Below are 26,667 nucleotides of genomic sequence, written 5' to 3'. Positions count from 1 at the left end.
CGGCCTTTTCCCAAGTTCCACCAACAACCAACTCTTTACGGCTCCACTTTTGGCTGCCGTTTATCTATTAATTTTCTCTGCATTATCTATTAGTTTTTCCCCTATAACTCAAAGAGAACTCCACCGCCTCCCCCCCCCCCCCCCCCCCCCCCCCCCCCCCCACTACTGTTAATGGGCAGCCTAGATGCTTGGTTTCCTTTTTGTGCCAAACGGTTCCTGTCCTGCAACTCTTGAAAAAGTGGCAAAATATCCATTATTTCTCTCTTGTACTCCTGATAGGATGTTAAAATGACAACCTGTCTCTCACCTCAACAAAGCTCTAAATAACCCACATTCTCTTTTTTTCCCTCTATGTCCTTACAATGTTGAAATCAAGATTCACTGCATGGTTCCCAGCTCTCACTTATCCTTCCCAAAGAGTTTATCTTCTTGAGTACTTCTTTCTTTCTGCTATCTTCAGGTTTTTAAGACAGAGGTTTGGCCAAAGTGTTACTCTTTAGAATTACTTGGTCTTCTGTTCAAATGATTTCTAACTTTGTGTGGCCTGCCGCAATGAAAAATAAACAGTATTTTTAACCAGGATCTGAAATAAATATTTTACCTGATGATTAGAATTGAGATTCAGCAATCGCCAAGACTTATACATCAGATCAGAGAAGTGAAACAGCACACGCAGCCTGTCTGTAAGGACTTCTGGGCTGCACTCTTTAAGCACATGGTATTGTGGAGGTACCATCTCTGGTATACCGAGTTGAACAGAAATTGTGCTACCTTTAATTAAAAAAAAGAGAGTAAATTACTACTCTGAATTCAAAGATAATAGAGCTTAGTTGCTTACCAATTTTAAAATTCAGCTGTTCTTGTACCTATTTGTAGTAAAATTTGGGGTTAGAGGTGCAGGACAATGGGCAAAATTTAATATGTGCAACGGGGGTCTCATCTACCAGTTGGAGAACTGATGGGAACACCTTGTAGGTTGTCTCTGGGATGCCTGATGGAATTAACAGACAATCAGGCAATTATCTGGACAGCACTGAGCTTCCCACGTATTCAAGCACCCAGAAGGGTGGAAATCCCATCTCCTCCCCAGTAAACTGCCGCCCAGAGGCCAACAGCTCTCTGATACAGGTATCACCGTCGGGAACAGTGGCCATTACCAGTTCAACATTTGAACCTAACTTGAGGATCGCCGCTGGATCCTCTGGTAGATTGTGGGCGGAATAGGGGTCACAAGCCAGAGGAGAGGAGGGGGCTGAGAAGTAAGGGTATGGAGGTGGTTCTCCGTGAGCCACTCCACATTCCTGATGCAAGGTCCCTTGACTGGGCATGGAATGCTTATAAACGAGTGATTTCCCCTACTTGGCTGCAGGCAAACAAGGCTGGTCATCTTGCATGGTAAATCCCCCATCCACAGGTTGAATACCAGTGGCAGTGGTATGAGGCCATCAGTGACCTTTAAATGGCTACTTAAGAGCCTCAATTGGCCTCTGGACAGGAAAGTTGCCCTCCACCTTTCCCATCCGGTGGAGGGATAAGGGGGAGCGGTTTTGGGGAGAGGCAGGGAGGTGGCAGGGTTCCCACCCCAGGCTCTCCCACATGATCAAAAGGCCTTTCCACCCAATCAAATGGTCCCCCAGCTTCCAAACTCATCTTGGGGTGGGGAAGGGGGGAGCATGGCATTAAATCTGATCAATGATTCTATCTCAAAATCACTCCACAAATTCAGTTCTCACAATGCTTCAAAAATGTAACATCACCTATCGCTGCAGGGCAGCACGGTAGCATTGTGGATAGCACAATTGCTTCATAGCTCCAGGGTCCTAGGTTCGATTCCAGCTTGGGTCACTGTCTGTGCGGAGTCTGCACATCCTCCCAGTGTGTGCGTGGGTTTCCTCCGGGTGCTCCGGTTTCCTCCCACAGTCCAAAGATGTGCAGGTTAGGTGGATTGGCCATGATAAATTGCCCTTAGTGTCGGGTGGGGTTACTGGGTTATGGGGATAGGGTGGAGGTGTGGACCTTGGGTAGGGTGCTCTATCCAAGAGCCGGTGCAGACTCGATGGGCCGAATGGCCTCCTTCTGCACTGTAAATTCTATGATGTATCATTTTAAAGAGTTACAGGACACGATCAAAGAACAGCCTCGTTGCGCCTGACTCGGTGACGCGATGGGGGCACCAAATCTCGCGAGAGGCCTCTTGCGAGTATTGTGACACTCGGAATGCCTCATGATATCTGAGGGCGACAGGGTGACACAGTGATTAGCACTGCCCTAAGAACTCGAGTGCAATTCGGCCTTGTGAATGTCTGTGTGGAGTTTGCACATTCTCCCGTGTCTGCATGCGTTTTCTCCATGTGCTCAGGTTTCCTCCCAAAGTTGTGCAGGGTAGGTGGATTGGCGATGCTAAATTGGGCTATGGGATAGGGTGAGAGCGTGGGCCTGGGTAGGGTTCTCTTTCAGAGAAACTCGATTGGCCGGGAACGCCTCCTTTGCTACTGTAGGGATTCTATGATCTAATGAGATCTCGCAAGATGTCGGAGGACGTGATCCAGATATACATATTTAAACGTGCCCGATTCTCCAGAGGCCCAGGAACGAATGCCTGCGCCTGGGAGCCCTTGCCACAACGCCATTTAGCATTGGTCCACATAGATGTGCACCAGGCTTTGGTGGGGGGGGGGGGGGGGGTGTCCTGGAGGGGACGACGACGACGACGACCTCCCAGGCTATTGGGGATGCCTAGGTGGTCAGGGCAGTGTGGCACCCTGGCTCTCCCAATGGTACCTGGGGCACCATCAGGGTGCCCAGATGCCAGTGCCATGGACTGAGGCCTGAGGAGAGAGAGGTTAGTATGAAGGATGTGGGGGGAGGGGTGAAGGGCAGGTATGAAGGGGCCTCCTAAAGGTTGAGGGGGTGGGGGGTGCCACCTACACCAGATTTTAACAATTTATTCATGTATTCATTGTGTGCTCTTTATATCACAGGAACTTCAAAATATGATGCCAGTTACATCAACAGTAGCCAAACATTCCAAAAGGCCTGCATAACCTCAATAATCATTAATTTAAAATATTTTCAGATCGTCAGTCACGCCAGCAGGTGTGCATTTATTGCCCAACTCCAATAGTCTTTCTTCTGTAATATGATAGGCCAGTGTTCTTTCAATTTTTATGTGAGGAGAGCCAATGGGCCTCACAGTTAGAAGTCATGCACCAGAAGCATTTATTATGTTTGACACTTCCAGTTCGTTATAATGATTCATAAACACCTCTCAATCACAAACAAATTCAACGGGACACTCTAAACGCTTTTGTTCCAGTTTCATTGATTGTGTTACAAGATTTTTTTAAAAGTCATTTACGGGACATGGCTGTTGCTGGCTCGGCCAGCATTTATTGTCCACCCGTAGATTATTATGTAATGTCACCTGGAGTCGAAGGTGAAAGAAGTGGCGTGGTCCATGCAGCACTATGACATCGACCAGCTGATATCTGATGAATATTCTTCCCTTGAAGGTTAGCAATCAATGTTGGCTCTTTTACTTGGTTGGTATGGCTTAGACCAAGCTGCAGAAAGAGAATTTAAAATTTATGGCACTAACTCACAATATAGGTACAAAGACAAGAGACAAATGATGACATTTTACAACATACTAAACAAGACTTTAGGCGTGCAGTTTAGCTAAAAAGAAAATCTATGCTAGAAATGCAAAAAATTAAGAGGAATATAACCCAGGGTACATTTAGTTTGCCTTCTATGCTTCTGGTAGTCATAGGACAAAATGTTAATCGAGTTGCTGAGTAAGTAAAGTAACAGAATAGAATTATTTAAGGTAAAAGAAACTCTCAGTGTGAAGCTTTGATGATAAGGGGTTGGATTTTATGGACCCTCTAAAAAAAGGAAAACATGACTTAGCAGGATGTGAAATCTCAGTTTCCCAACTGTGGGTGGAGATGCAGAGATAAATTCAATGACGTGTCTGCGCCAGGCCTATGGTGGATTCATACTTGTCAACGATTTGCATGTCGTGAATACGCATTAATATGAAACAGTTTTCAATTAAGTCCTACCTTCAACATGGAGTCAGAGAATTTTGTGGTATCTGTTAAAAGGCCTGCAAGCTGTGTGCAGTTGTGTGCAAGGTCAGTAGTTGTCCTTGGTTAACACTAACACAAGGAATGGGAGCAGCAGAAGGACTCTTGCATGGTGGCTCGGAATAGCTAGGGTTAGTCAGTGGTGAGGGGTGTTGTGGAATGAAGACGGGGGATTGGAAGAGTAAATGGAAGGCTGGGAGTCTTCAGTGTGTTGATGGTGGGGACAGTCAACTAAGGTAAAAACAATGAGGTGCTTAAAGAGTGTTGCCAGTCATGTCTAATTGTCTCCCTATCTCAGTGTGTTAGCTGTTGAGTTCACTTATAACATTGTAATTGCCCCTATTGAGATTGCCTTGTGAACAATGTGCTTTACAATGTATAGAAGTGAGGCTAGCTCAGCCATGTCCCACAGAGTGGGGAGTACAACACTGGACACTAACAAAAATGTTCAATAAAGAGTGCATGCAAAAACAAAACATTGGGCAAAATTCTCCACCTCGCAAACTGTGATCGGGCGGAGAATCGGGAGTCCGGCCAAAATAGAGGCCCACACCCAACGCCAATTTAGGCGCCATTCTCCGGAGTCCCTCACTGGTGGCGATAAAAAGGTTTGTGTCCCGTATTAGGGATGGCATGCAAAACCAGCATTTGCATACATTTAAGTGTAATGAGTGCATTTGACTCCAGGCTCCAGGCCTCCGCAATGTTCCATCCCTCTCAGGTGGAAGTCACGCAGGCGCGATTGACTACAGCTATTTAAAAACACGGACTGGGCGCCATGGCTGCTGAGGGTGGAGAAGATAAGCAAAGTTTGATAAACTGTTAAAAAAATTGGAGCGTTTGCTGGGGGATGGCGTGGGGAGTAGTAGAAGGGAGCGACTTTGTGACGCAGCTCCGTGGATCTGGGGATTGGGGTGGCCAGGCTCAGGCTACCATTGTTGCAGTATTTGTTTTAAATGCACCCATTTGGTACAAGTTAAAGGCTCCTGGCTGCTCATTCTGCTGACTGTTCAGTGTCTTGTAAATGTACTCAGAGCCTCTGATCATTCGGGAACCCACCCAGGCCACCCCTCCAAGGGGGCCACACACTTCTTGCCCCATTCCTAAGATTAAAGTTAACTGGTGTCGTGCTTCCTTGTTTTACGTGGCCTACCGCTTCTTCTGCGTGTGCTCCCACACTGCACATCAGACGTGGTGGCAGCTTGTTGCATATCTGTCCCTCTGATCTGAGATCACTTTGAAGTCCTGCACTTCCAGGGTAGCACTACCTGCGGTGGCAGTGCCAAGGTGTTCAGGTGGCATCCGGAGTGCCAGGGTACCACCCTGCTAAATCCCGACCATCTGGGGGCTTTCAATCGCCTGGGCTGTGAAGCAACAGTGCGAACCTCTGTGCTCTCGCGACATTTAACAACATTGTTGCGTCACCGGGTCGGGGGCAATGAGGCCGGTAGTTCACCCCCCCCCCACCCCCAACCAAAGTGTTGATTGCATGCGGTTTGCATTCCTATTGGGGGTGCTAATTGTGCAGCAATTCAGGACATACTCCTAGTACTACTACTAATAATAATCGTTTATTGTCACAAGTAGGCTTCAACGAAGTTCCTGTGAAAAGCCTCTAGTCGCCACATTCCGCCACCTGTTCAGGGAGGCCGGTACGGGAATTGAACCCGCGCTGCTGTCATTGTTCTGCAATACAAGCCAGCTGTTTAGCCCACTGTGCTAAACCAGTCCCTAATGGCCTGGACTCTGCCCATGTGAACCTAGAGTAATTCTCATTCTCGGAGGTGTTGGATTCATTGGGGCTGAATTGGCGCCGGAGAGCTTGAAAAGATAGAGCTGCTTATAAGTGCTCCATTCCCCACACTCTCATTCTAGCCAAAAAGATGGCGCAGATAGGAGCAGCACCACCTTTCACCAATTTCCAAAATGTTGTACATAATTTCAATGAATTTTGTTATCATCTTTGGTTAATTCAAATGAAATTAGCAGTCAAAATAAGGAGGAATATTTGTGCATGAAGTAAATAAATGTCCTGATATTATACTTAGCTGTCCTACCTGGCCTTCAGCATTGCATCCCCAGGCAAACATATCCCCTGTAGAGCACAAAGCAAGCGCATGCTCTGATCCCACTGCAATATCTTCAACGAACATTGCTTCCAGCGAGGGAACTTGCTGTGGACGATTGTGATTACGCAGCATTGAGTCTGGCAAACCTATGAGACGCTCTAAAAGTAAAAACAAAGCATTCTGAAAAACTTTCTAGGTGACTCAATAGTTTTAAATCTGAAACAAATTGATCTCTGGTGTTGCTCATAAAGATTATAAATTTGTGTCTGGCTTCAGGATGAGCTGGGGCTTCAAGATTTTTCATTTGGCATAAACGAGAGGGGAGGTTCTGGTTAGGCAGAGCTGAAAGAATGGGAAGAATTTAATGATTGCAGCAATGGACCAAAGCACTAGCCGGTGGCAACACAGCTGCAGCCATTTCCAGGAGCCCTGGCATGATTAAAATCAATCAGGCAGGCTGCTGCCTGTCGTCGGATGCTGCAGGGTGGCGGTTTCACCTCTGAGAGCTGCCAACCAACCTGAAGCTCTTATACGATCAGCACCACCAGGAGCAGTGGCCACTGCTGGTGCTGCTGAAGGCCAAAGGAGAGGATCATACCTAGAAACATACATATAAAATATAAGGAGGAGGCCATTTAGCCCTGTGAGCCTGCTCTGCCATTCATTATGATCATGGCTAATCATCAAATTCAATACCTTAATCCCGCGTTCCCACCCATATCCCTTGAGCCACAAGAGCTATATCCTTCTTGAAATCACACAACGTTTTGGCCTCAATTACTTTATGTGGTAGTGAATTCCACAGATTCACCACTCTCTGGGTGAAGAATCTTCTCCTCACCTCAGCCCTAAAAGGTTTATCTTTTATCCTCAAACCATGACCCCTCGTACTCGACTCCCCCATCACCGGGAACTTACTTTCTGACTTTACCGTCTAATCCTTATAGAATTTTATAAGTTTCTATGAGATCCCCTCTCACTCTTGTAAACTCCAACAAATATAATCCTAATCGACTGTCTCTCCTCATATGACATCCCAGGAATAAACCTCGTAAACCTTTGCTGCACTCCCTCCATAGCAAGAACATCCTTCCTCAGATATGGAAAGCAAAATTGCACACAATACTCCAGGTGTGGCCTCACCAATGGCACATACAATTGCTGTAAAACATCCCTATTTCTGTACTTCAATCCTCTCACTATGAAGGTCAACATACATTTGCCTTCTTTACTGCCTGCTGTATCAGCGTACTTACTTTCAGGGACAGATGCACAAGGACACCAAGGTCTTGCTGAGTAAGTCCGTTGTAAGTTCATGCTGACTTATAATAATCTTTATTATTGTCACAAGTAGGTTTACATTAACATTGCAATGAAGGGCCAGCACGGTGGCGCAGTGGGTTAGCCCTGATGCCTCATGGCGCCGAGATCCCAGGTTCGATCCCGGTTCTGGGTCACTGTCCATGTGGAGTTTGCACATTCTCCCCGTGTTTGCGTGGGTTTCGCCCCCACAACCCAAAGATGTGCAGGCTAGGTGGATTGGCCACGCTAAATTGCTCCTTAATTGGAAAAAAAATGAATTGGGTACTCTAAATTAAAAAAAAAGAAACACTGCAATGAAGTTACTGTGAAAATTACCTAGTCACCGCACTCTGGCACCTGTTCGGGTACACAGAGGGAGAGTTCAGAACGCCCAGTTCACCTAACAACCCGTCTTTCGGGACTTGTGGGAGGAAACCAGAACACCCGGAGGAGACCCACGCAGACACGGGGAAAACGTGCAGACTCAGCACAGACAGTGACTCAAGCCGTGAATTGAACCTGGGACCCTGGCGCTGTGAAGCAATAGTGCTAACCACTGTGCTACCGTGTCACCCATCAGACTTTGTCTGATTATACCACTGTTTCCAAATGATGTGCCATGAAATCCTTGATAATGGACTCTAGCAACTTCCCTACTGCTGATGTTAGGCTCACTGATCTATAGTTCCCTGTTCTCTCTCTTACTTCCCTTTTTGAATAGCGGGCTTATATTAGCTACTCTCCAATCTGTAGGAAGCATTCCAGAGTCCAAAGAATTTTGGAAAATTATCACCAAGAATCTACTATTTCTAGGGCCACTTCTGGGATGAAGATTATCAGGCCCTGGAGATTTATCCGCCATCTATCCCATTAATTTCCCCCAAACCATTTCTCTGTTCATACTGATTTTCTTCAGATCGTCGCTAAAACTTGTTACTCAGAACCTCTGGTACATTATTCATGTCTTCTTTTGTGAAGACAGAAGCAAAGTACGAATTTAGTTCCTCAGCTATTTCTTTGTTCCCGTTATGAATTCCCGCGATTCTGACTGTAAGGGGTCTACATTCGTTTTTATCAATCTTCTTCTTTATATTATGTTTGAAACTTTTACAGTCAGTTTTTATGTTCCCCGCTAGTTTACTTTCATTTATCATTTTCCCTTTCTTAATCAATCCATAGGACCTCAAAGTCTGGGTCCCACCCTTGGTCACCTTGGAGTCATATCTCTGTAATCCCAACTAGATCAAAACCCTTTACATCTACTTGCACAACTAATTCATCCATTTTATTTTGAATGCCGATGCTGAATTTGAACTGTTCCCAATCCTCAGGTCTATTGCTTTTATTGCTAATTTGTATGCTTCTTCTTTGAATCTAATACTATCTCTAATTTCCCCTGTAAGCCATAGTTTTGTTCCTTTTCTACTCTTGTGTCATTGCCTTTCCACTGTCCTTCCTTTCAGTAATGTTTCCCAGTCTATCATAGCCAACCCATGCCTCATACCATCATAGGTACCTTTATTGAGATTCAGGACCCTGGCCTCAGAATCAAGTACCTCACTATCCACCTTGATAAAGAATTCTATCATATTATGGTCACTCATCTCCAAGGATTCGCTCACAACTAGCTTGCCAACTAATCCTTCCTCATTGCACAACATCCACTCTAAAATGGCCTGTTCCCTTGTTGGGTTTCTCAACGTAATGGCCCAGAAAAACACTCCAGAAATTCCTCCTCTATTGTATTGTGAGTAATTTGATTCACACAATTTTTTTGCAGATTAAAGTTACCCATAGTCACAGATGTATTCATCACGTGCATCTCTGATTTCCTGTCTAATGCTATTCCTAACATTACCACTACAGTTTTGTGATCTGTATACCACCCCTACATATGTTTTTTGACCCTTGTTGTTTCTTAACTCAACCCATATCGATTCCACATAGTCTGTGCTAATATCTTTCCTCAATATTATATCAATATCTCCTACAATGCAACTCCACCACCTTTTCCTTTCTGTCTATCCTTCCTAAAAACAGAACAGCCCTCAAGGTTTAGGTCCCACCCTTGGTCACCTTGGAGTCATATCTCTGTAATCCCAACTAGATCATAACCCTTTACATCTACTTGCACAGCTAATTCATCCATTTTATTTTGAATGCTCCGAGCATTCAGGTACAAAACCTGAAGTCGTTTTAACTTTCTTTGTCCTGTCCCTACTATTTTTTTTACTGCGTCCTTAACTGATTTTTGCCCTTGATTTCCCTGCCAATCACTTTTCTTATTCTCCTTGCTATATTTTTGTCTTGTTCTTGACTCCCCCTGCTCTGAATCCTTATATAGGTTCCCATCCCCATGCCATATTAGTTTAAATCCTCCAATCAGGGAGGCCCTGGGGAGAAGGGCTGGTGTAAAGAGCTGGAGGGTTGGGGGTGGTTGTTAATTTCTTGCGGGGGCAAGCATGCCCACCAGGGTATACTAGGCAATGCTTCTAAATGACGCTCAGAATTGGCTTCAGTACTGAACTACATAATGTCAGTATAACTTTTCCCCGACTTGTAGTCCAATGCTTTCCAGTTGCACCACAGTGGTGATATGTCTCACATGATAGCAAGTAGCTTCAGAGTAAAATGCATCACCCCTAAAAACCTCTTGAGTGTATTGTCTAAATATCATATCAGTATTTAATTAATTAGAATAACATGACTGTATGAGATAGAAAGATACCTTGTCCAAAAGTGTATACATGCCCATCCTTTGTCAGTACAACAGAAAACTGGGTTCCACAAGCAATTTTCTTCACTCCTTTATTGCAAAGGCTTTCAATTTTCTGCATGGTAAAATAACAGGATTTAAAAAAGAAAGACTTGTTTATATATGGTGCCTTCCACAACCTCAATATGTCCAAAGTACTTTAAGTCATAGTGTTAGGGTTTTACAGCACAGAATGAGGTTCTTTGTCCGATCAGGTCTGTGCCAGCCATCAAACACCCATGTATACTCAACCCATGTTCCATCACATTGTCCGCAGCCTTGTATTCGCTGGCATTTCAAGTGCTCATCTAAATGCTTCTTAAATGTTATGAGGGTTCCCGCATCTACCACCCTTTCAGACAGTGAATTCCAGATTTCCACCACCCTCAAGAATGCATAAAGTCCCCCCCAAATCTCCTGTCCCTTACCTGAAATCTACGCCCCCTGGTTTTTGACCCCTCAACTAAGGGGAAAAGTTTCTTACAATCTACCCTATCTATATCCCTCATAATTTTATACACCTCAATAAGTTCCCCCCTCAGCCTTCTCAAAGGGAACAACCCCAGCCTAGCCAACATTTCTTCATGGCCGAAATGCTCCAGCCCAGGCAACACCCTGGTGAATTTCCTCTGCACCCCCTCTAATGCAATCGCATCCTTCCGATAGTGTAATGACCAGAACTGCACACAGTACTCTAGTTGTTGTCTAACGAGCATTGTATACAACCACATTATAACATCCTTGCTCTTATATGCCTAGGCTAATAAAGGCAAGTATCTGATATGCCTTCTGAACCACCATATGGACCTACCTGGTTGCCTTCAGGATTGGATTGGATTTGTTTATTGTTACGTGTACTGAGGTACAGTGAAAAGTATTTGGCTGTGAGCAGCTCAACTGATCATTAAGTACATGGGAAGAAAATGGAATAAAAGAAAATACATAATAGGGCAACACAACATATACAATGTAACTACATAAGCACCGGCATCGGATGAAGCATACGGGATGGAGTGTTAATGAGGTCAGTCCATAAGAGGGTGATTTAGGAGTCTGGTGACAGTGGGGAAGAAGCTGTTTTTGAGTCTGTTCGTGCGTGTTCTCAGACTTCTGTATCTCCTGCCGATGGAAGAAGTTGGAAGAGTGAGTAAGCCGGGTGGGAGGGATCTTTGATTATGCTGCCCGCTTTCCCCAGGCAGCGGGAGGTGTAGATGGAGTCAATGGATGGGAGGCAGGTTTGTGTGATGGACTGGGCAGTGTTCACGACTCTCTGAAGTTTCTTGCGGTCCTGGGCTGAGCAGTTGCCATACCAGGCTGTGATGCAGCCTGATAGGATGCTTTCAATGGTGCATCTGTAAAAATTGGTAAGGGTTAATGTGGACATGCCGAATTTCCTTAGTTTCCCGAGAAAGTATAGGTGCTGTTGTGCTTTCTTGGTGGTAGCGTCGACGTGGGTGGACCAGGACAGCTTTTTGGAGATGTGCACCCCTAGGAATTTGAAACTGCTAACCATCTCCACCTCGGCCCCGTTGATGCTGACAGGGGTGTGTACAGTACTTTGCTTCCTGAAGTCAATGAACAGCTCTTTAGTTTTGCTGGCGTTGAGGGAGAGATTGTTGTCGCTACACCACTCCACTAGGTTCTCTATCTCCTCCTGTATTCTGACTCGTCGTTATTAGAGTTCCGGCCCACTATGGTCGTATCGTCAGCAAACTTGCAGATGGAGTTGGAACCAAGTTTTGCCATGCAGTCGTGTGTGTACAGGGAGTAGAGTAGGGGGCTAGGTACGCAGCCTTGCGGAGCCCCGGTGTTGAGGACTATTGTGGAGGAGGTGTTGTTGTTCATTCTTACTGATTGTGGTCTGTTGGTCAGAAAATCGAGGATCCAGTTGCAGAGTGGGGAGCCAAGTCCTAGGTTTTGGAGCTTTGATATGAGCTTGGCTGGGATTATGGTGTTGAAGGCGGAGCTGTAGTCAATAAATAAGAGTCTGATGAAGGAGTCCTTGTTTTCGAGATGCTCTAGGGATGAGTGTAGGGCCAGGGAAATGGCGTCTGATGTGGACAGGTTGCAGCGGTATGCGAATTGCAATGGATCAAGGCATTCTGGGAGTATGGACGTGATGCGCTTCATGATCAACCTCTCGAAGCACTTCATTACGACTGATATCAGGGCCACTGGACGGTAGTCATTGAGGCACGTTGTCTGGTTCTTCTTTGGTACCAGTATGATGGTGGTCTTCTTGAAGCAGATGGGGACCTCGGAGTGGAGTAGGGACAGGTTAAAGATGTCCGCGAATACCTCTGCCAGCTGGTCCACGCAGGCTCTGAGTGCACGACCAGGGATCCCGTCCGGGCCCGTCGCCTTCCGAGGGTTCACTTTCAGGAAGGCCAATCTGACTTCGGAAGCTGTGATGGTGGGCATAGGTGAATTATGGGCTGCTGAGGCACTCGACAGCGGATTGTTGGTTACCTGCTCAAACCGAGCATAGAATGCATTGAGTTCATCGGGGAGGGGTGCGCTGTTGCCAGAGATACTGCTCGGCTTCGCTTTGTATCATCCCAAGGTTCCTCTGGTCCTCTGTACTTCCTAGAACCTTAAAGTTCATTGTATATTCCACTGCCATGTTAGTCCTCTCAAAATGCATTACATCACACTTTTCAGGGTTAAATTCCATTTGCCACTGTTCTGTCCATTTGACCAGCCCATCTATATCACCTTGTAATCTAAGGCTTTTTTCCTCCTCACTATGTACCACACCACCAATTTTTGTGTCGTCTGTGAACTTGCTCATCATACTGCTCACAATCACATCTAGACCATTAATGTACACTACAAACAGCAAGGGACCCAGCACCGATCCTAGAGGTATATCATTGGACACAGGCCTCCAGACACAAAAACAACCTTCGGTCATTAGCCTCTGCCTCTTGCCATCAAGCCAATCTTGGAATGAATTTGTCAATTTACCCTGGATCCCATGAGGTCTTACCGTCTTGATCAGTATCCCATGCGGTACCTTGTCAAAAGCCTTACTGAGTCGATGTAGACTACATCAACAGCACTGCCCTCAACTACACATCTAGTCAATTCCTCTAAAAATTCAATCAAATTTGTCAGACACGATCTCCCCCTGACAAAGCCATGCTGATTATTCTTAATTAATCCTTGCCTCTCCAACTGGAGAGTAATTTTGTCCCTCAAATCTTTTTCAAATAATGTGCATAGCACAAATGTTAGACCTGCTGGCCTGTAATTACCTGTTTTATCCCTACTCCCCTTCTTTAGTAATGGTACCACACTAACCGTCCTCCAATCATTTGGCACCTCTGCTGTGGCCGGAGGGGATTTGAAAATTAGCCTCAGAGCCCCTACAATCTCTTCCCTTGCCTCACACAACAGCCTAGCATACATATCATTTGGGCCTGGGGTTTATGCAATTTTAAGGCCACTAAAACCATTAACACCTCCTCTCTCTCAATGCTAATCTGTTCAATTATATCATAGTCCCCCACATTTTGAAATGTAGCAAATGTCGTAATGCAGGAAATGTGGTGACTAATTTGCCCACAACAGCACTCAGCAATGGAATAATGATCAGAGGCGAAATTCTCCAGTATCGGCGCGATGTCCGCCGACTGGCGCCCAAAACGGCACAAATCAGTCGGGCATCACGCCGCCCCAAAGATGCGGAGCATTCCTTCAATGCTCCACATCTTTGGGGGCCGAGCCCCGACCTTAAGGGGCTAGGCCAGCGCCGGACGAATTTCCGCCCCGCCAGCTGGCGGAAAAGGCCTTTGGTGCCCCGCCAGCTGGCGCGGAAATGACATCTGCGGGCGGCGCATGCGCCCCAGGTAAGCCATTTTGTGATATAGATTGAGGGATAAACATTGGCCAGGACACCAGGGAAAACCCCCTTGCTCTTGCTTAAAATATTGGAGTCTTATGTCTACCTGAGAGGGCAAACAGGGCCTCAGTTTAATGTACCACCCAGAAGTCTGTACTCCCTCGGTACTATATAAGAGTCATGATGTGGAGATGCCGGCGTTGGACTGGGGTGAGCACAGTACGAAGTCTTACAACACCAGGTTAAAGTCCAACAGGTTTGTTTCGATGTCACTAGCTTTCGAAGCGCTGCTCCTTCCTCAGGACTCATTCACCTGAGGAAGGAGCAACGCTCCGAAAGCTAGTGACATCGAAACAAACCTGTTGGGCTTTAACCTGGTGTTGTAAGACTTCGTACTATAGAAGAGTGCCAGTGCAGATGTTTGCGCTCAATCTCTTGAACCTTTTGAATCAGATAAGTCAGAGCCTCCGGAGGATGAATCAGGTATGAGGCTGTTTTGGGGGCGATTAGAGTGTCCTCATGTAGCGGCCGCTGACGGCATTCCCGCGCATGTGTAGTGGAGGGAGTCTCTTCCGCTTCCGCCATGGTGGAGACCGTGGCGAAGGCGGAAGGAAAAGAGTGCCCACACGGCACAGGCCCGCCCGCGGATCGGTGGGCCCCGATTGCGGGCCAGGCCACCGTGGGGGCACCCCCCGGGGCCAGATCGCCCCGCGCCCCCCCCAGGACCCTGAAGCCCGCCCGTGCCGCCTTGTCCCGCCGGTAAGGTAGGTGGTTTAATCTACACTGGCGGGACAGGCATTTTAGCTGCGGGACTTCAGCCCATCCGGGCCGGAGAATCACGGGGGGGGGGGGGGGCGCCAACCGGCGCAACGTTATTCCCACCCCCGCCGAATCTCCGGTGCCGGAGAATTCGGCAACCGGTGGGGGCGGGATTCACGCCAGCCCCCGGCGATTCTCCAACCCGGCGGGGGGTCGGAGAATCTCGCCCCAGGTAAGCCATTTTGTGATATAGATTGAGGGGTAAACATTGGCCAGGACACCAGGGATAACCCCCTTGCTCTTGCTTAAAATATTGGAGTCTTATGTCTACCTGAGAGGGCAAACAGGGCCTCAGTTTAATGTACCACCCAGAAGTCTGTACTCCCTCGGTACTACATAAGAGTGCCAGTGCAGATGTTTGCGCTCAATCTCTTGAACCTTTTGAATCAGATAAGTCAGAGCCTCCGGAGGATGAATCAGATATGAGGCTGTTTTTGGGGCGATTAGAGTGTCCTCATGTAGGTGAGGAGGAGCGGGCAGGATTGGAGGATCCAGTGGGAGTAGAAGAAGTGCAGGTGGCAATGTGGAGAATGCAGACAGGCAAGGCATCGGGGCCAGATGGTTTGTTTCCTGGTAGAAATGTATTAAAATTTAAGGATAGGTTAGCATTGCTGTTGGTGGAAATGTTTGAGGACATGATGGTCAGGGGGCATTGCCAGAGATGATGGGTCAGGCATCCATTTTGTTGCTGCTTAAAAAGGACAAGGATCCGGTGGAGTGTGGGTCACTTGTGCCCATATCTCTGTTGAATGTGGATGTCAAGATATTGGCGAAGGTGCTGGTGCTCAGGTTGGAGGGGTGCCTTCTGAAGGTGATTGGGGAGGATCAGGCAGGGTTTGTAAAGGGCAGGCAGTCGTTGTCAAATGTGCGGCGGCTGTTGAATGTGGTGCTTTCTCTGGCAGAAGGGAAGGAGTTGGAGGTGGTAGTGATGCTGGATGTGGAGAAGGTGTTTGATCTGCTGGAGTGGAGCCAATTGTTTGTGGTGTTGGAGAGATTTACGATGTGCGGACGTTTGCGGTGTGAAATGTGAAATTGTGTTAAGGATTCAATGGCGTGTGTGCAAACAGATAAATTAATTCAGGATACCTCCCATTGCACAGGGGAACGAGGCAGGGATGCCCATGTCCCCCCTTCTGATTGTGTTGAAATAAATAGAGCCCTTGGCCTTAGCATTGAGGTGCTACCCGGATAAATGATGGGGGTTAGTGGACGGGTGGGTGAGTATTCCCATCATTGGACGGTTGGGTGCAGGCGGTGAAGATGATTATTTTGCTGCGGTTTTTATTTTTATTTCAGTACCTGCCAGTCTTTTTGCCGAAATCGTTTTTTAAGGAGGTGGATAGGTTGGTTTTGTCATTTGTCTGGGCAGGTAGGGTGGCTAGGTTGAGGAAGATGGTACTTCAGAGAGGGCATAGTCAGGGAGGTTGGGCCTGTGGAACTTGTACTATTAATGGGCAGAAATTGCAGAGAAGGTGCAGGGTTGAAGTAGGGAGACAGAGGCTTTGTGGGTGAGGATGGAGGCAGGTTCTTGTAGGGGGGGTGGGGTGTTGCGGGCATTGTAAATAGTGGGGCTTCCATTTTCCACAGATGGTATTCGCTGAGTCCTGTGATGGTGGCCACGCTGAAAATATGGAGGCAATTTCAGCAGCACTTTAGGTTAGAGGTGGGGGTCAAGGATGATGCCAATCCGAGGGAACCATGGTTTTGAGCCTGGCTGATAGATGCGAGGTTTCGGGGATGGGAGATGAAGGACTTGTTTTTGGAAGGACGGTTCACAAGTTTGGGGAAGTTTGGGTTCCCGTGTGGGGTGGAATTTGGTACATGCAGGTGCAGTACTTTGTGAAAAATGTCTTTCTGACCTTTCCAGTAGCACCTTCCCCCTCATTATTGGAGGAGGTGTTGTCGGTGATGGGGTTGAAGGGTGGGGTGTCTCGGCGATTTATGGGAGGATTTTGGAGGCCGATAAAGGACGGGATTCTCTGACCCCCCCCCCGGCCGGGTCGGAGAATCGCCGTGGAGCGGCGTGAATCCTGCCCTGCCGGCTGCCGAATTCTCCGGCGCCGGGGATTTGGCGGGGCGGGAATCGCGGCGTGCCGGTCGGAGGCCGCTGGCAGCGGCCCCCTCCTGGCGATTCTCCGGCCCGCGACAGGCCAAGTGGCCGCCTGTTTACGGCAGGTCCCTTCGGCGTAAATTACAACAGGTACTTACCGGCGGGACCTGGCTCCGCGGGCGGCCTCCGGGGTCCTCGGGGGGGGCCTGGCCCCACGAGGTGCCGCCACGGTGGCCTGGCCTGCGATCGGAGCCCACCGATCCGCGGGCGGGCCTGTGCCGTGGGGGCACTCTATTCCTCCGCGTCGGCCACTGTAACAGTCCGCGATAGCCGACGTGGAGATGAACCCCCCTGCGCATGCGCTGGGATGATGCCAGCACATGCTGGCGCTCGCGCGCATGCGCCAACTCGCTCCAGCTGGCGGAGGCCCTTCGGCGCCGGTTGGCGTGGCGCCAAGCCCCTTCCGCACCGGCAGGCACGGCCCAAACCACTTTGGCGCCGGCCTAGCCCCTGAAGGTGCGGAGGATTCCACACCTTCGGGGCGGCCCGACGCCGGAGTGGTTCACGCCACTCCTTCGCGCCAGAGTTTCCGGCCCCGCCAGTTCGCGGTGAATCCCGCCCAAAGTGTCTCTGGAGGGAGTTAAGGTCAAGTGGGAGGAGTAGCTGGGGTTGGCGCTAAAGGAGGGATTGTGGTGTGAGGTGCCGCGGAGGGTTAACACCTCTACCTCATGTCCGAGGCTGGGGTTGATACAGCTAAAGGTAGTAGACAGGGCACACCTGACGAAGTCGAGGATGAGCCGGCTGTTTGAGGCGGTAGAGGATATTTGTGAACGGTATGGGTGGGGGTCAGTTAACCGTGTACATAGGTTTTGGTCCTGCCCAAAGTTGGAGACATTTTGGAGGCTGTTTTTCAGCACCATATTGGAGATCTGGCATATGGATTTGGAGCCTAGTCCCCTGGGGGCCATATTCGGGGTGTCAGACCTGCCAGAGTTGCAGGTGGGAGCAGGGGCAGATGTTTTAGCTGTTGCTTCGCTCATCGCCCGCAGGCAGGTTTTGTTGGGGTAGAGGTCAGCTTCTACACCTTGTGCCTTGGTGTGGCTGGAGGATCTAGTGGAGTTCCTACATTTAGAAATTAGCCCGAAGGGGGCGAATGAGAGGTTCCACAAGAGATGGGGTTTGTTTATTCTGCATTTTGGAGAACCAGTGACCGTTAACTGTTGGGGGGCGGGGGAGGTCGTGGGGCATTGTGTTGGGTTTATTTTTGTGTTGTAATGTTTTTCAAATGTTAAAATGTTAACAATTTGAATCAAAATACTTTTTAAAGAAAACCTTCTGACTCAGAGGCAACAGTGCTTCTAATTTAGCCATGGCTGACATCATTCATAATTGGAGATAAAACTTCTTATCTCAGTAGGAATCAAAGCTAATTACCTCCCCACAAGATGGCCCCGGAGTGTGGCGACTCTGTGAGCTCTCTCATACAGATCCTCTTTTACATCTCTTATACATTGGGCTGGATTCTCCAATTCTGGGGCTATGTCCCCACGCCGGCATGGGAATGATGCCATTTTACGCCAGGAAAACTGTCGCAAAACGACTACTGATTCCCCGTTTTGCTGGGGGCTAGCAGGACGGCAGCTTATAGAACCCGGCTCTAGCTGCCGATATGCCCCAGAGAATTGCCGGGTCCGTGGCCGCGCATGCGCAAGGCGGCGGCCTGCAGTGGCCGGGCAGTGCTTCATGGGGGAGGTCGCTCACGGAATAGTCCCCCCCCTTCCGCTGGCTTGTGCGTCCCGGACTGCCCCGCCACCACCACAGTCCCGGAATGCCCCTACCTGTTGATGGGCCCTCCCCCGACTGTGGCGGCACTGGACTGTGTCCACAGTTCCTGATGGATGAGACCACGCGTGTCCCGCGCCATCGGGAACTCGGTCGGTCGGGGGCGGAACATCGGGGGGCGGGCCGAAGACAATGTCCTGAGGCTGTCGACAAGGTGCGAGTACGCCACTTGAGGGGGCGGAGCACCGTGAAAGCGGCGCCACCCCCGATTCGGCCAGGAAATGTCATTCTCCGGCTATTCAACCAACGTGATTTCAGCGTCGGCGAATCCAGCCCTATTATGCATTTTCTTTTCATGTGCGGAATGGTCTGTTTGAGCTGCACGCAGAACAATACTTTTTACTGTACCTCGGTACACGTGACAATAAGCTAATCCAATCCAATCCAATGGTGCGATTCTACCAAAAAATGTATCCTTTTGGACAAATTTGGCGGTGTGTTTCCCGCCGTTGTTTTGGGTGAGACTCAGACCTAGATTCACCCACACCTCTCTCCATTTTAGCTGACAAAATGTTTTCAGCAAGGCTAGCTCCTCGGGGATCAGGGTGCAATTTTGAAAGGGTACCCCTGTCTCTAAGTGAGCTTGAGGGTCCACCCCCACCAACAATGCCACCTCCCTCAGATATGAGCAATACACCAAGTGAGTACACCCCCCTTTCACCCTTCATAACCCCCCTTTCATGGGCATGGCCCCCCTCAAGCCCCGGCCTTTGGCAGTGACATCGTAGCACTGACAGCTTGGCACCCCAGCAATGCTGACTTGGCATTGACAAGTTGTCACTGTCAGGCTGCCTAGGTGCCACAGGAGTGTCAGGGTAGTACCCTGCCCTGTCTCCGACCACCCGGGAGGCTCCAATGGCCTCCGAAACCCCCAGAGTGGCCATCACACCTGGTCTCTGCTTGTGGAGACCATTACTAAATCGGTGCCCAGTTGAGGTCTTGCAGGCGAGGCTGGTGACTCCCGGGAGCTGGGAGAATGCAGCCTCCAATAGGCCGCGCATATTTAAATGAGCTGTTAAAAAATGATTATCTGGATCATGCCCTCGAATGGCCTCTCCCACGGTGCTCCTGGCACAATGTGATTGGTGCTGGGCACAACGGGGTGGCAAAATCGCACCTATTCTCAATTTAAGCCGAAGAATTAGTCCTACAACGCTCCAGTTTTCATGCTCTGTAAATGTGTGATACTAACAAATAGACAAGCTTTAAAAAATCTCACAATAACCTAAAACCCCAATACATATAATAAAGCATGACACACAATTCAAAGAGCATCTCAATCACAGTATTCAGCATGACAGAAAGATAATAGTGTTACGTTTAATTTGTGAACAGTGACTTTATTCAAATCAAGCAACAACAGTTACCAAATAATTAACCCACACTACCAGTTTTTCATGACGAGAGGTAGAATAAGTGAATGTTACATGATTATGGTATACATGGATAGGAAATTTGAGCAAATATAGACAAATATGCTTCCAATTCATGCCCCATTTCAAGTTGTATTTTTTGTTTGTTGTGTTAATAAATCACAGCAGATGGACCTACAACCTTACAGGTTGTTGTGTATTTCCTGTCGAAGTGCAGTTTACAGACAGTTAACAAATCATGTCAAAACTAACCCTAAGCCCAGTCTAAAATACTACCAGACTAAACTTTAAATATTGGTTTTATATTTCCTAAATTTATTACTACTATTGGATGCTAGACTACATTCAAATATGTAAATTATGATAAATAAATGAAACATGTTCCCAAATTCGACTATATACTGTAAATACTTTTAGTGAATACATAAGCTGGTACTCATCCTACAAACCTAAACAAGTAGGTAGTATACATGTCTCTTACAGTCCCCTTGGGGGTCATGGGGTGTGGACCATCCAGTTCCCATGACCTCTACCGAGTACGAACTTCCCCAGTAACAGGGCGGGGCTTTCTCTTTAACGAGGGGAGCCTGTGCAGTATAAAAACCCCGACCTGGGTGACGGTCGGGCAGGAGAACTCTTCGGGGAGTTTGTACGTGTCAATAAACCTTTATTTTTTGCATCCTACCCTTCGTTCCTTGTGGCCACTTTGTGTGGATTCTACAATATCCTTTATGTGGTGGCTAAGATATGACTTATACTCTCACCTGGGGACAGCATTTAACAGTGCAAGCTCCTAATCCCAGCTTTCCATAGTCTCCATCACCGAACGACCAGACTATCATTCCATCCGATGAGACAACAAGAGTGTGATTCAACCCACAGGCCACCTGAGGAAATAAAGGAAATCTCTATGGAAATAGTTTATGAATGAATAAATAATATGGTTAGCACTGCTGCCTCACAGGGCCAGGGACCCAGTTCAATTCTGGTCTTTGGTGACTGTGTGGAGTTTGTACATTCTTCCCGTGTCTGTGTGGGTTTTTCACGGGTGTCCCGTTTTTCCTCCCACAGTCCAAAGATGCGCAGGTTTGGTGGATCGGCCATGCGAAATTGTCCCTTAGTGTCCAAAAAGTTAGATGGGGTTATTGGGATAGGGTGAGGGTGTGAGCCTAAGTAGGGTGCTCTTTCAGACTTGATGAGCTGAATGGTCTCTTTCTAGACTGTAGTGATTCTGAATAATGCAGCCAGTAATGAAACCTGTATACAATGTTTCTCTTCTCTTCAACAGCCGCTGGATCCTTCAATTATACATAGCTTCAGTGAAAATTAAATATTGAATATATGGGAATGAATTATGTTATGTAATCCATCCTAAAAAATTTAGGAATAAGACTAGGCTAGTCAACCAAAAGAATGTCAGTCAGTCTGTGTCAGCTCTTTGAACAATCTATCCAATTTAGGACGAAGCTCCATCTTTGCCGCCAGTCCTGTAGTTCTCTTTGGTCCTTTCCTTTATATCACTCGATAACCTTTGCTAATAATCTGTTAAATTTAGTCTTGAAAATTTAATTTGACCCAATATCTAGGGCAGATAATTCCACACTCTAACTACCCTTTCTGTGAAAAGGTGGCTCCTAATTTCAACACTTAAGGGCCTAGCTCTAATTTTAACATTGTGCTCCTTTGTTCTGCATCTCCTCACCAGAAGAAATAGCTATTCTGCATATACTTATTCTGTGGAAACCTCTCAATATGTTATGCACCCTTGTAATCTTCCAAACTTAATGGAATACAAGATAAATGTATGCAACCTGATTTAAACCTCCAAACGACAGTATAATTTTAGTTCAATTGCACTATACTCTTTTTAAAACCAGCATATCCTTCCCTAAGTTTGGTGTCAAGAGTTGAATACAATACACCAGATGGGGTCTGAACAAAGCTGATGTTTTAAAGAAAGACAAAGAAATTGCATGGTTTGTGCCAGTCGCGCTATAAAATTCTTGACCAGCAACTTCTGCTGATAGAAGTCTAGGATAGGTATAAATAGTAGGAAATGCTCCCTCATTCGTTGGCCAGTTCATTCAATGTCCAAATGACGGAAAATTGCAGCACAAGACTTTGAGGCCTTACATTGATCATAAAATCATCAAGGTTCCATCAACAGCACCTTCCAAACCCATGACTTTGACAACCTAGAAGGGCACGGAAAGCAGATGCATGGGAACATCACCACCTGCAAGTTCCCCTGCAAGCCAGACACCATCCTGACTTGTAACTACATTCCTGTTTCTTCACTGTCGCTGGGTTAAAATCTTGGAACTCCCTCCCTAACAGCACTGAACAAAGAACAAAGAAAAGTACAGCACAGGAACAGGCCCTTCAGCCCTCCAAGCCTGTGCCGACCATGCTGCCCGTCTAAACTAAAATCTTCCACACTTCTGGGGTCCGTATCCCTCTATTCCCATCCTATTCATGTATTTGTCAAGATGCCCCTTAAACGTCACTATCGTCCCTGCTTCCACCACCTCCTCCGGCAGCGAGTTCCAGGTACCCACTACCCTCTGTGTAAAAAAACTTGCCTCGTACATCTTCTCTAAAAATTGCCCCTCGCACCTTAAACCTATGCCCCCTAGTAATTGACCCCTCTACCCTGGGAAAAAGCCTCTGACTATCCACTCTGTCTATGACCCTCATAATTTTGTAGACCACTATCAGGTCACCCCTCAACCTCGGTCGTTCCAGTGGGAACAAACCGAGTTTATTCAACCTCTCCTCATAGCTAATGCCCTCCATACCAGGCAACATCCTGGTAAATCTCTTCTGCACTCTCTCAAAAGCCTCCACATCCTTCTGGTAGTGTGGTGACCAGAATTGAACACGATACTCCAAGTGTGGCCTAACTAAGGTTTTATACAGCTGCAACATGACTTGCCAATTTTTATACTCAATGCCCCGGCCAATGAAGGCAAGAATGCCGTATGCCTTCTTGACTACTTTCTCCACCTGTGTTGCCCCTTTCAGTGACCTGTGGACCTGTATACCTAGATCTCTCTGACTGTCAATAATCTTGAGGGTTCTACCATTCACTGTATATTCCCTACCTGCATTAGACCTTCCAAAATGCATTACCTCACATTTGTCAGGATTAAACTCCATCTGCCATCTCTCCACCCAAGTCGCCAAACTATCTAAATCCTGCTGTATCCTCTGACAGTCCTCATCGCTACCCGCAATTCCACCAACCTTTGTGTCGTCTGCAAACTTACTAATCAAACCAGTTACATTTTCCTCCAAATCATTTATATATACTACAAACAGCAAAGGCCCCAGCACTGATCCCTGCTGAACACCACTAGTCACAGCCCTCCAATCAGAAAAGCACCCTTCCATTGCTACTCTCTGCCTCCTAGAACCTAGCCAGTTCTGTATCCATCTTGCCAGCTCACCCCTGATCCTGTGTGACTTCGCCTTTTGTACCAGTCTGCCATGAGGGACCTTGTCAAAGGCCTTACTGAAGTCCATATAGACAACATCCACTGCCCTACCTGCATCAATCATTTTTGTGACCTCCTCGAAAAACTCTATCAAGTTAATGAGACACGACCTCACATTCACAAAACCGTGCTGCCTCTCGCTAATACGTACATTTGCTTCCAAATGGGAGTAGATCCTGTTCTCTCCAGTAATTTCCCTACTACTGACGTAAGGCTCACCGGGCTGTAGTTCCCTGGATTATCCTTGCTACCCTTCTTAAGCAAAGGAACAACATTGGCTATTCTCCAGTCCTCCGGGACATCACCTGAAGACAGTGAAGATCCAAAGATTTCTGTCAAGGCTTCAGCAATTTCCTCTCTAGCCTCCTTCAGTACTGTGGGTGACCTGCACCATATGGATGTCAGCAGCTCATCACCACTGTCTCAAGAGCAATTAAATTTGTGCAATAAAATGCTGGCCTAGCCCGTGATTAGCCTGGACTTAGTGTTATGTAATGAGCCAGACTTGATTAAAGATCTTAAAGTAAGGGAACACTTAGGAGGCAGTGATCATAATATGGTCACTGCCATATTTCAATCGCCAATTTGAAAGAAAGAAGGTAGAATCAGATGTAAAGGTGTTACAGTTACATAAAGGTAACTACAGGGGCATGAGGGAGGAACTGACGAAAATCGACTGGGAGCAGAGCCTAGTGGGAAAGACAGTAGAACAGCAATGGCAGGAGTTTCTGGGAGTAATTGAGGACACAGTACAGAGGTTCATCCCAAAGAAAAGAAAGGTTATCAGAGGGGGGATTAGGCAGCCATGACTGACAAAGGAAGTTAGGGAATGCATCAAAGCAAAAGAGAAAGCCTATAATGTGGCAAAGAGTAGTGGGAAGTCAGAAGATTGGGAAGGCTACAAAAACCAACAGACGATAACAAAGAGAGAAATAAGGAAAGAGAGGATCAATTATGAAGGTAGGCTAGCCAGTCGCATTAGGAATGATAGTAAAAGTTTCTTTAAATACATTAAAAACAAACGGGAGACAAAAGTAGACATTGGGCCGCTCCAAAATGACGCTGGTAATCTAGTGATGGGAGACAAAGAAATAGCTGAGGAACTAAATAAGTACTTTGCGTCAGTCTTCACAGTAGAAGACAGGAGTAATATCCCAACAATTCAGGAAAGTCAGGGGGCAGAGGTGAATATGGTAGCCATCACAAAGGAGAAAGTGCTAGAGAAACTAAGAGGTGTAAAAATGTATAAATCTCCGGGCCCAGATGGGCTACATCCTAGAGTTCTAAAGGACATAGCTGAAGAAATAGTGGAGGTGTTAGTTATGATCTTTCAAAAGTCACTGGAGTCAGGGAAAGTCCCAGAGGATTGGAAAATCGCTGTTGTAACCCCCCTGTTCAAGAAGGGAACAAGGAAAAAGATGGAAAATTATAGGCCAATTAGCCTAACCTCGGTTGTTGGCAAGATTCTAGAATCCATTGTTAAGGACGGGATTTCTAAATTCTTGGAAGTGCAGGGTCGGATTAGGACAAGTCAGCATGGATTTAGTAAGGGGAGGTCGTGCCTGACAAACCTGTTAGAGTTCTTTGAAGAGATAACAAATAGGTTAGACCAAGGAGAGCCAATGGATGTTATCTATCTTGACTTCCAAAAGGCCTTTGATAAGGTGCCTCACGGGAGACTGCTGAGTAAAATAAGGGCCCATGGTATTCGAGGCAAGGTACTAACATGGATTGACGATTGGCTGTCAGGCAGAAGGCAGAGAGTTGGGATAAAAGGTTCTTTTTCGGAATGGCAGGGTTCAGTGTTGGGACCACAGCTGTTCTCTTTATATATTAACGATCTAGATGACGGGACTGGGGGCATTCTGGCTAAGTTTGCCGATGATACAAAGATAGGTGGAGGGGCAGGTAGTATGGAGGAGGTGGGGAGGCTGCAGAAAGATTTAGACAGTTTAGGAGAGTGGTCCAAGAAATGGCTGATGAAATTCAACGTGGGCAAGTGCGAGGTCTTGCACTTTGGAAAAAAGAATAGAGGCATGGACTATTTTCTAAACGGTGACAAAATTCATAATGAAGTGCAAAGGAACTTGGGAGTCCTAGTCCAGGATTCTCTAAAGGTAAACTTGCAGGTTGAGTCCGTAATTAAGAAAGCAAATGCAATGTTGTCATTTATCTCAAGAGGCTTGGAATATAAAAGCAGGGATGTACTTCTGAAGCTTTATAAAGCATTAGTTAGGCCCCATTTAGAATACTGTGAGCAATTTTGGGCCCCACACCTCAGGAAGGACATACTGGCACTGGAACGGGTCCAGCGGAGATTCACACGGATGATCCCAGGAATGGTAGGCCTAACATACGATGAACGTCTGAGGATTCTGGGATTATATTCATTGGAGTTTAGGAGGTTGAGGGGAGATCTAATAGAAGCTTACAAGATAATGAATGGCTTAGATAGGGTGGACGTAGGGAAGTTGTTTCTAATAGCAGGGGAGACTAGGACCCGGGGGCACAGCCTTAGAATAAAAGGGAGTCACTTTAGAACAGAGATGAGGAGAAATTTCTTCAGCCAGAGAGTGGTGGGTCTGTGGAATTCATTGCCACAGAGGGCGGTGGAGGCCGGGACGTTGAGTGTCTTTAAGACAGAAGTTGATAAATTCTTGATTTCTTGAGGAATTAAGGGCTATGAAGAGAGAGCGGGTAAATGGAGTTGAAATCAGCCATGATTGAATGGTGGAGTGGACTCGATGGGCCGAATGGCCTTACTTCCGCTCCTATGTCTTATGGTCTTATGGTGATACTCACATCGAATGAAATAAAAAATAAATATGATTAGAGAAAGTGTTATCTTCAGTTACATAGGACTGTACAGTGTATTATTACACTGTGATATGATTGATACAATAGCAGAAAAGAATTACAAAAACTTTTGATATAGTGAATACAGAAAGTCTATTTTCTGCAATTATGGGATCAGTGACCAAGGGGTTATCAATTCAAACTCAAATTTTGGATTTTTACATTAGAT

The 26,667-nt window shown here is 47.0% G+C and overlaps 1 protein-coding gene across 4 annotated transcripts in view; it reads right to left on the bottom strand.

The window, feature by feature from the left end:
• Window positions 1-26,667, bottom strand: part of LOC140409077 (probable E3 ubiquitin-protein ligase HERC1) — a 701,933-nt gene that overhangs the window by 84,794 nt on the left and 590,472 nt on the right. For all 4 annotated transcript variants that reach the window (XM_072497165.1, XM_072497164.1, XM_072497166.1 and 1 more), the window contains 5 exons: window positions 20,910-21,032; window positions 10,191-10,293; window positions 6,149-6,318; window positions 3,425-3,563; window positions 602-771 (listed from right to left, as the gene is read on the bottom strand). In XM_072497165.1, the coding sequence (XP_072353266.1) occupies window positions 602-771; window positions 3,425-3,563; window positions 6,149-6,318; window positions 10,191-10,293; window positions 20,910-21,032 (705 nt within the window). The remainder of the gene's footprint in view (window positions 1-601; window positions 772-3,424; window positions 3,564-6,148; window positions 6,319-10,190; window positions 10,294-20,909; window positions 21,033-26,667) is intronic.

The sequence above is a fragment of the Scyliorhinus torazame genome, chromosome 3, assembly GCF_047496885.1.
Source record: "Scyliorhinus torazame isolate Kashiwa2021f chromosome 3, sScyTor2.1, whole genome shotgun sequence".
NCBI classification, from domain to species: Eukaryota; Metazoa; Chordata; class Chondrichthyes; order Carcharhiniformes; family Scyliorhinidae; genus Scyliorhinus; species Scyliorhinus torazame.
The sequence above is the reverse complement of the archived record's forward strand: the minus strand, read 5'-3'. Positions and strand labels throughout refer to the sequence as shown.